The sequence below is a fragment of the Mus caroli genome, chromosome 18, assembly GCF_900094665.2.
Source record: "Mus caroli chromosome 18, CAROLI_EIJ_v1.1, whole genome shotgun sequence".
NCBI classification, from domain to species: domain Eukaryota; kingdom Metazoa; phylum Chordata; class Mammalia; order Rodentia; family Muridae; genus Mus; species Mus caroli.
In genome coordinates, this window is record NC_034587.1 from 32,081,901 (window position 1) to 32,090,914 (window position 9,014).

Genomic DNA, 9,014 nt, shown 5'->3' on the forward strand with positions numbered 1-9,014 from the left:
CTCTCTCTCTCTCTCTCTCTCTCTCTCTCTCTCTCTCTCTCTCTCTCTGTGTGTGTGTGTGTGTCTGTGTTTGTGTGTGTCTGTGTTCTCCCCTTGCTCAATGGTTCTGTATCATCTGATTGCTCAGCCCAAAATTGGAATCCTTTGGAACTTTCCTCTTACATTTTGTACATAGTTTGTCAGCAAGTTCTTCTGTTTCCTCCTTAGATCTACTCATGATCATCAGGTACAACTCTTTTGTAAAATGAACCAGTATCCTTTTTTTTTTTTTTTTTGGTTATTTTGAGACAGGGTTTCTCTGTGTAGCCCTGGCTGTCCTGGAACTCACTTTGTAGACCAGGCTGGCCTTGAACTCAGAAATCTACCTGTTTGCTGGCACTTGTTACAATCTGCTCTGTTTCTCTTGCCTGCACTAAAGGCATCTTGCTTACTAGTACTCGTACATAGGAACCATTTTTAGTAAGCATTGATGTAATGTGTGAGTTCTCAGAGTACAAAAGTTAAACATAGGAGAAACAGGGAGCGCAGGGCTAGACAGATGGCTCAGTGGTTAAGAGCACTGGCTGCAGAGGACCTGGTTCACTTCCTAGTGCCCACTTGGCAGCTCCCGAGCTCTGTGACCTCCGTCTTAGGGGACCTGAGGCCCTCAGGCCTACATGTGGTATGCACCATGCAGGCAAAGCACACGCATTAAGAAAAAGAAATAGAGGTGTCTTTCGGGTTTCCCTTTCTCTGTTTGCAGGTTACCATTCATTACATGTGGGAGCGATGCAGGTGTCACAGGGTGGGAAGCAAGTTCAGGCGGTAGACTTGGCAGCAAGTGTCTTTTTACCTGCTGAGCTGTCTCACTGACCCTGCATTATTTCTTGGGTGTCATTTCAGAAACGTTAAATGTATATAGTTTTCTCCTGTTTACACAGTTGGCTCTACTGTTCATTTTTCTACTTTTCAGTGTATTTATCTTGTAGAACATAAGTATGTTTTTTATTATATTTATGGTTAATGGGTGCAGTCTGAAACCATAGGTGGTTTAAATACATACTATAGAGGTTGTTTCTTTTTAGATAAGAACATGTTATACCCTATTTACTTTCCTAAAGTTTCTTTTTTAGAACATTATGTGAGTATATGTTTTTGTCTGTTAAGTCAGGGTCTCACTCTGTACTTTCATAAATAAATGTAAGGAAATACAAAAGGTTGAAGACTTTATGATACTAAAAATTAGTAATTTTTTGTCTTTCTGCAGTTGCAGGAAGCATTTTTTATCAGACGTAATCAGGTAGATTAGGACTGGAAAGAAATGTAACTCTGAGACAGTTGGGTTTGAGTTCTTGTGGGCTTGAGTCCAGCTTACCGAGGGTTTGTCTGTGAAGGGAGCGAAGAGCAAAGCCAGCCTACCCGACTTCCTCGACCACATCATCGCCTCAGTGGTAGAAAACAAGAAAACCTCAGATTCCTCAAAGCGGTCCTGCAACCTGACCGACACCCAGAAGGAGGTGAAGGAGATGGCGATGGGGCTGAATGTGCTCGACCCCCACACGTCTCACTCCTGGCTCTGCGACGGGCGGCTTCTGTGTCTCCATGACCCCAGCAACAAAAACAACTGGAAGATCTTCCGAGAGTGTTGGAAGCAAGGCCAGGTAAGCAAAACTAAGGTGTTTTGTTTTGTTCTTAGCCTACTGTTTGCCTGGAAGTCACTGCTGCCGAGATAGCTCCAGGCCTACCTGGAAGACCATTTGCCAGGAGGACGTACATAGTAAATTTATGGGAGATATCATTGCTGTTTCAACTTGACTTTGCTCTTTAAAATCAAAGAGCTCCCTAAGAACACTTTGGGTTTTTTCATGCTGAGCAGGGCTTTGTATTTGTGGTTAAAGTACACAGGGTGGTTCTTGTGGGTGGAGCTGCTGGTGCCGACACCTTTGGAGGAGAGTCAATCCCTGAGTGTAGGGCTGGAGTAACAGGGTTCTGGGACGTGTCTGCGTCTCTGTGGATATGACAGGTGCTCCATGATCTTTATATAGCAGGTGCCTGAGGAAGGAGGAGCTTAGCTTAGCGAGTTTCCTCATTTGCATTTGTATTGTGAAGAAATATTCTCAGCATTTGCCAGCTATGTCTCCTCATCTCAAAATACTGGTAGATACCAACTTAATTTTTCCATCCCAGTGCTTAGGAGGCAGAGGCAGACAGATCTCTGGAAGTTCAAGGCCAGCCAGGTCTACAAAGCAAGTCTAAGATAGCTAGGGCTCTATTACACAGACAAAAAAAAAAAATGTAGTGGCTGTCCCCCAGAGTGAGAACGCAGCATAACAGCAGAGTAGAGGCCGAGTCCATTCTCTGTAGCCAGAGATGATGACCTGGGGATTCTCATGGAGCGCAGCATGTGTAGATGGTTCTCATTGGGTTGCTTTTGTTGCAGCATGTGTGGATGATTCTCATTGGGTTGCTTTTGTTTTCACAGCCAGTGCTAGTTTCAGGGGTGCATAAAAAGCTCAAGTCTGAACTCTGGAAGCCGGAAGCCTTCAGCCAGGAGTTTGGAGACCAGGACGTGGACTTGGTGAACTGCAGGAACTGTGCTATCATATCCGATGTTAAAGTTCGAGATTTCTGGGATGGCTTTGAGATCATATGCAGTAAGTAACTTGGTTATCTGGTTAAATAGAGACAGTGTAGTCCTGCACCTGAAATAACAGCCCATCCCCCATGGAGGGAGGAGCCTTCTGTTTCAACCCCAGCTGAACAGAGCTGCGTGGCAGTCCTGTCATCCCAGAGCAGGCCTGCTGTGCTTCATGGAAGACTTAGGTTGTATGGAGCTCTGTTGCTCTAAGGAAAGGAGCAAGAACCTGTGAAATGGAGCAGTAACAGCGTGGGTGGATAAAGCAAGGCTCACCTCACCTGGCCCATTATGAAATGAGAGGTTGCATCTCTTGACACTCTGTCCCTAGAAGATTAGCCAGAAGGGGTTTATGAGAATGCTGTCTGTATTCTAGAGAGACTACGGTCAGAAGATGGGCAGCCAATGGTGCTCAAACTCAAAGACTGGCCCCCTGGGGAAGATTTCCGGGACATGATGCCTACAAGGTGAGTGGTTTCAGATAGTAATGTCCTCACGGGCTTGTGCTGGGTGGAATACAGCACAGCACGGCATAGGCACAGAGACCTGAGCTCTTGTTTTCCTCCCTGCAGCAAACTGAGAGTCATCTTTCTTGCCCTTTCTTAGGTTTGAAGATCTGATGGAGAATCTTCCTCTTCCAGAATATACCAAACGAGATGGCAGGCTCAATCTGGCTTCTAGGCTACCCAGCTACTTTGTAAGGCCTGATCTGGGCCCCAAGATGTACAACGCCTATGGTATGAGGGAGAGGACAGAGTTGCCCTTCGGGGGGACTGCTGTCCTCGTTTTATATGGAGAGATGATTGGGGGCAGGTGACAGATGCTGGAAAAAAATCATACTCGTGTTCCTTTGTCAATTCTGACTTGGGATATATTCATAAGCTTGTATATCTATTAAAAACAGTTTGTTCTCAAAAATTCTACTCAAGCAGACATATTCTTAGTTTTATACTTTAGTTTTGCTAAGAATAAAGAATACCAGTCCCAACACTTGGGAAGCAGAGGCAGGCAGATTTCTGAGTTCAAGGCCAGCCTGTTCTATTAAGTGAGTTCCAGGACAGCCAGGGGATACAGAGAAACCCTGTCTCAAAAAACAACAACAACAACAAAAAAAAAAAAAAGAATACTAAATACCTTGCTACTGATAGACCTGTGCTCTGTTAAGTTAAAAAATGACCTAAAATACTGTGAAAGTTGAGTTCTGTCTGATTGTCCCTAATCCTGTATATTTTGAATTTGAAGAAAGGGACTGTTTTCAAGAAGCAGCTTGGTGAATGCTGATGATCTGTGGAGAGGCTAGGAATTAGTCCTAAACTGCACAAGCGAGAAAGGCGAATGCTGTAGCTTATTTCCCTCTCACCTCCCTGGTGCCCACGTCCCTGTCATGCTAGGGATTTAGCCAGGGCCTGAGCACCAAGCGCTCTGCCACGGAGCTGACTTCTTGATAAGCACACGCGCCTCCCTCTCTCAGTATCCTTACTTCAGGATATCCTGGAGCGGATTTGCAGGGTTGTCATGGGTTCTTTGGAATCACTCCCCTTTATCGTTCATGTTTTCCTCTCAACTTTAGGTTTGATAACAGCAGAAGACAGAAGGGTTGGGACGACAAATCTTCATTTAGATGTGTCCGATGCTGTTAATGTGATGGTGTATGTTGGGATTCCTGTCGGCGAGGGTGCTCACGATGAAGGTATGCTTGCTAGAAAAATGGCTGTGGTGTGGCTAGCTTTAAGAAGTAGAGTAACTGGCTGTCTCTTCCCAGTCCACTAAGACACAGTGACTTCTTTTCCTGCCTTCCTCTTTATATTCCACTGGTGGATCTTCTTTACTCCCTTCCCAGCTTCATGTAGCGGCATCTGGTGGAGATTGTTAGACAAAGGGACTGAAGTTCTAGCAGAGTGCTACTTGTAAATCTTGACTCGATCCTTGCCCTGGGATGTTCTCTTTTCCTACCAAGTATCTAGCCTGGTAGATAGTGGGCAGGAAGGGCTGTGGCCACGGCACAATGGTTATGTCTTACTTGGATTCTGTTCCCAGCACCCACAGAAAGAGGCTTACAGCCTCCTGTAGTTCCAGCTGTAAGGAATGGGATGCCCTTTGGCCTCCCAGGCACCAGCATGCATGTGGAACACATGAGTTCATGCAGATACATACACATAATCAAATATAAATATTTTTAAAAAAAAAAAAGAAAGGACTTGACTAGTTAACTGTAACAGTTGCAGAGTGACAAGTGGCAGAGCCAGGTCATCTGCACAGAGACCAGACACAAAGTTCAGTTGGTAAAGCATTTGTCAAGCAAGCAGGAAAACCTAAGTAGCCAGGGGTGCTCCTGCACACATTTAGTTCCAACACTCAGAGGCAGAGACAGGTGGATCTCTGAGAGTTTAGAGCCAGCCTGGCTTACTGAGAGAGTTCCAGGCCAGCCAGGGATACATGTTAAGACCCAATTGGTTCTTTCCTTCTACCATGTGGGTCCCTGGGACCCAACTGAGGTCATCAAACATGGCAGCAAGAGCCTTCTCACCATCCCCAATATGAGTTTTGATTTAAAGAATAAATAAGCAAACAGGGTCTCTCAATGTATAACAGGCTGGGCTCAAATTCCACAGAGATTTGCCTGTCTTTCCTCAGGTGCTGGGATTAAAAGTGTGTTCCACGCTGGGCATGGTGGCGCACGCCTTTAGTCCCAGCACTCGGGAGGCAGAGGCAGGCGGATTTCTGAGTTCGAGGCCAGCGTGGTCTACAAAGTGAGTTCCAGGACAGCCAGGGCTATACAGAGAAACCCTGTCTCGAAAAACCAAAAAAAAAAAAAAAAAAAAAAAAAAAACAAAAAAAAAAAGTGTGTTCCACGTGTGTTCCACAATACCTAGAAAGTTTTGATTCTTGATTATTTATGATCTTACTAGACAGAGAAGAATTTAGGCCAAACTTTTTTAAATCAGTTTTTTGTTTTTGATTTTTTATTTTTATTTTTTTGGCCTATATATTAGACTGGTTACTTGACATCAACACTTTGTTCTTTTCAGAAGTACTCAAAACTATTGATGAGGGAGATGCTGATGAGGTGACCAAGCAGAGGATTCATGACGGCAAAGAGAAGCCAGGGGCTTTATGGCACATTTATGCAGCGAAGGATGCAGAGAAGATCCGAGAGCTGCTCCGGAAGGTGTGCCTCTGGCTGGGCTGGGCTGGGCTGGGCTGGGCACCCACCGTGGTCTTTGGTATGAAGTCTGTTACCAGTAAAGACCTATTCACACAGGGCATGGTAGTGCACACCTATGATTGTAGCACTTGACACTTGCTTGTGTCTGGAAGATCATAGAGGCCAACCTGGGCTGCAGAGATAGAGAGACCCTAGCTCCAAAAAAAAAAAAAAAAAAAAGTAAGAGCACGAGGCTAGAGCATTAAGAGCATTGTTTGTTTGCTCTTGCAAAGGACCCAGCTTTAGTTCCCAACATCCATGTGAATGGTCATGGTCATTTGTAAATTTTCTGAACTCTGGGCACAAATGTGGTACTTGAGCTTACATTATACATGCAAGCAAAACATTTTGCACATAAAATAGTCTTTTTAAAAAAAAAAATTTAAACACACACACAAGGGCTGGAGAGATGGCTCAGCAGTTAAGAGCATTGGCTTTTCTTCCAGAAGTCCTGAGTTCAGTCCCCAGCAACTATATGGTGGCTTACAACCATCTGTAATGGAATTCCATGCCCTCTTTTGGTATGCAGCAGTATATGCAAATTGACCACTCATGATAAAGCACATAATAAATTTCGGGTGAGTCTAGTAGTGCAGGCCTTTAATCCCAGCACTTGGGAGGCAGAGGCAGGTGGATCTTAGAATTAGAGGCCCTTTGTTCTTTGAACTACAGAGCAAGTTCCAGGACAGCCAAGACTACAATACATGAATCAAACAAGAGCAAGGTTTGTAGCTAAAAGTTGTAGAGTGCTTATCTAGCCTGTATACAGCTCTGGTTCAGTCTGCAGCACTGTGGGGAGGGAAGAAGAAAGGACTGAGTGGCCAAGAAGCCTCTTTCCAAAATGCCCAAGGGGCCTGAGCTCACACATGTTCGACAAAATAAGGAAAATATTCATATTCTTTGTGTGTTTAAAGGATAATATATTCCATGACCCTAGTAGGTATCCTATATCTATCTTTTCTATACATGCATACTGGTAATAAATTTTAACATAATGAGGTACAGTAAGAGAACAACAATAGTACTACAACATACCAAACATACACAAACAAAAAAGTTAGCATTTGTTTGGGTTTTGTTTAGCTTTGGTTTTTTGGAACAGGGTTTCTCTGTGTAGCCCTGGCTGTCCTAGAACTCACTCTGTAGAGCAGGCTGGCCTTGAACTCAGAATCACCTACTTTTACCTCCCAAGTTCTGGGATAAAGGCATATTTGCTACCAGTCCCCAGCTATGTGTAGCCCAGGCTGACCTCAAACTTGTGACCCTGCCTGCCACCACCTCCTTCATCAGCTCTCCCAGTGCGTGCTCACAGAGAATGTGGCTCACAGAGAACGTGGCTCACAGAGAACGTGGCTCACAGAGCTTTTGATTTGCCATCATGCTTTTGTCCTTTGGAGCCAGCATTACATAAAGGGTACTGGAAACTTTGGTACCTGTCTTAACTGGAACAGCTGTTAGGTGACTAAATGCCAGGGCCTGAAAGACAGCTGTCCTAGATAAGGGTGACACGTGTCTAGTAAAAAGTAGAGCTGGACAGTGAGTCTGCCACACTACCAGAAGAGTACCACACAATTTTAAAGTGTTGACTTCTTTCTGGACTTCTCTATGTAGTGTGTTTAGAGCACAATAGCCTATGTGTAAATGAAACTGTAGAAACTGGGTACAGAAGGACTACTCTCTCTTAATTCTTCCATTTTTGGATCGTGATCATGATTTCAGGTTGGAGAAGAGCAAGGCCAAGAGAATCCTCCAGATCATGACCCAATTCATGACCAAAGTTGGTATCTGGACCAGATCCTCCGAAAGCGACTCTTTGAAGAGTATGGTGTGCAAGGCTGGGCCATTGTGCAGTTCCTGGGTGACGCTGTCTTCATCCCTGCTGGAGCCCCGCACCAGGTGGGCTGTGCTGGCAAGACTGGCTCCAGAGCTCCATGGGCTTGGGTGGTTCCTTTTCCTCTCTAGTTTAGCTATAAATAGCGGGATCTAAAATCAACTTTCCTGAGACCAGGCAAGCCTCAAATTCATAGAGATCAGGCTGTTTCTGCCTTGTTAATACTGAGAATAAAGCTGTGTGCGTGGGTGGTAGGTTAGAGGGCAGTTTGCAGTAGTTGGGTCATCTCCTTCCACCATTGGATTCTGTGTATCAAACTCAGGCGACCAGGTTTGCTGGCAAGCACATATACCTGCCAAGCCATCTCCATTTTACCAGACTCCCCCATCCCAACCCCAACCCCTTTTTAAAGATTTTTATTAATTATGTATACAGCATTTTGCCTGCATGTATGCCTGTATGCCAGAAGAGGGCAGCAGATCTCATGATAGATGGATATGAGCCACCAAAAGGTTGCTGGGGATTGAAGCCAGAACCTCTGGAAAAGCATCTAGTATCTTAATCTCTGAGCCATCTCTCCATACCCTCTAGCCCTTGTTTTTAAATGTATACTCATGTTTTGTAGTATTAACAGAACACAGTGGCGTGTGCTGTAGTCAGGAGGATTGCTCAAAGCCAGTATGGGAGACATAACACGTCTCACCAAAAAAAAAAAAAAAAAAGGGTGGGGGAGAGGAAAGAAAGAAAAGAAGGAAGAAGGAAAAAAGAGGAGATTGTGTTTGTTTTACTCTGGTCTACATTTCCTCATCCCAGGTTCACAATCTGTACAGTTGCATAAAAGTAGCAGAAGACTTTGTATCTCCAGAGCACGTGAAGCACTGTTTCCGCCTGACTCAGGAATTCAGGCATCTCTCCAACACTCACACCAATCATGAGGATAAGCTACAGGTAAGCAATGTCTCCTTCGTCTAGCTCACAGTGCAAATCACAGTCCCCTCATAGATGTGTTCTGGTAGAGAAAGGACTCGGGGGAACTGTCAGGCATCTAAAGGCCTCCTCTCAGGAAGAGATACCTAACCATTGAACTCCTAACCCTCCTACTTCCAGCTCTTCTGCTCTAGATCTTCTTATGATCTAATTGATACATATAACCCAGCTGAAGCGGGGCAAGTATCACAAGTTCCAGGCCAACCTGGGCTACTTGAGTGTTGTTTATGGGTAAGGGTCTACTATGTCCAATATAATTCCATTTCTAGTGTTAACTGAGTAGACTTACATTCCTGGTCAGGGGACAACACTAACACTGTAGGAGGTTTTATTTGGGAAGGAGGATGCTTGTTCCTTTGAACTTTTTTTTTTTTTTT

The 9,014-nt window shown here is 44.6% G+C and overlaps 1 protein-coding gene across 1 annotated transcript in view; it reads left to right on the forward strand.

Annotated features, from left to right (window-relative positions):
• Kdm3b (lysine demethylase 3B) overlaps positions 1-9,014 on the forward strand; it is a 60,982-nt gene that overhangs the window by 47,564 nt on the left and 4,404 nt on the right. The window contains exons 16-23 of the mRNA XM_021150261.1: positions 1,374-1,640; positions 2,462-2,633; positions 2,991-3,081; positions 3,221-3,351; positions 4,185-4,304; positions 5,644-5,783; positions 7,539-7,715; positions 8,464-8,598. Of these exons, the coding sequence (XP_021005920.1) occupies positions 1,374-1,640; positions 2,462-2,633; positions 2,991-3,081; positions 3,221-3,351; positions 4,185-4,304; positions 5,644-5,783; positions 7,539-7,715; positions 8,464-8,598 (1,233 nt within the window). The remainder of the gene's footprint in view (positions 1-1,373; positions 1,641-2,461; positions 2,634-2,990; positions 3,082-3,220; positions 3,352-4,184; positions 4,305-5,643; positions 5,784-7,538; positions 7,716-8,463; positions 8,599-9,014) is intronic.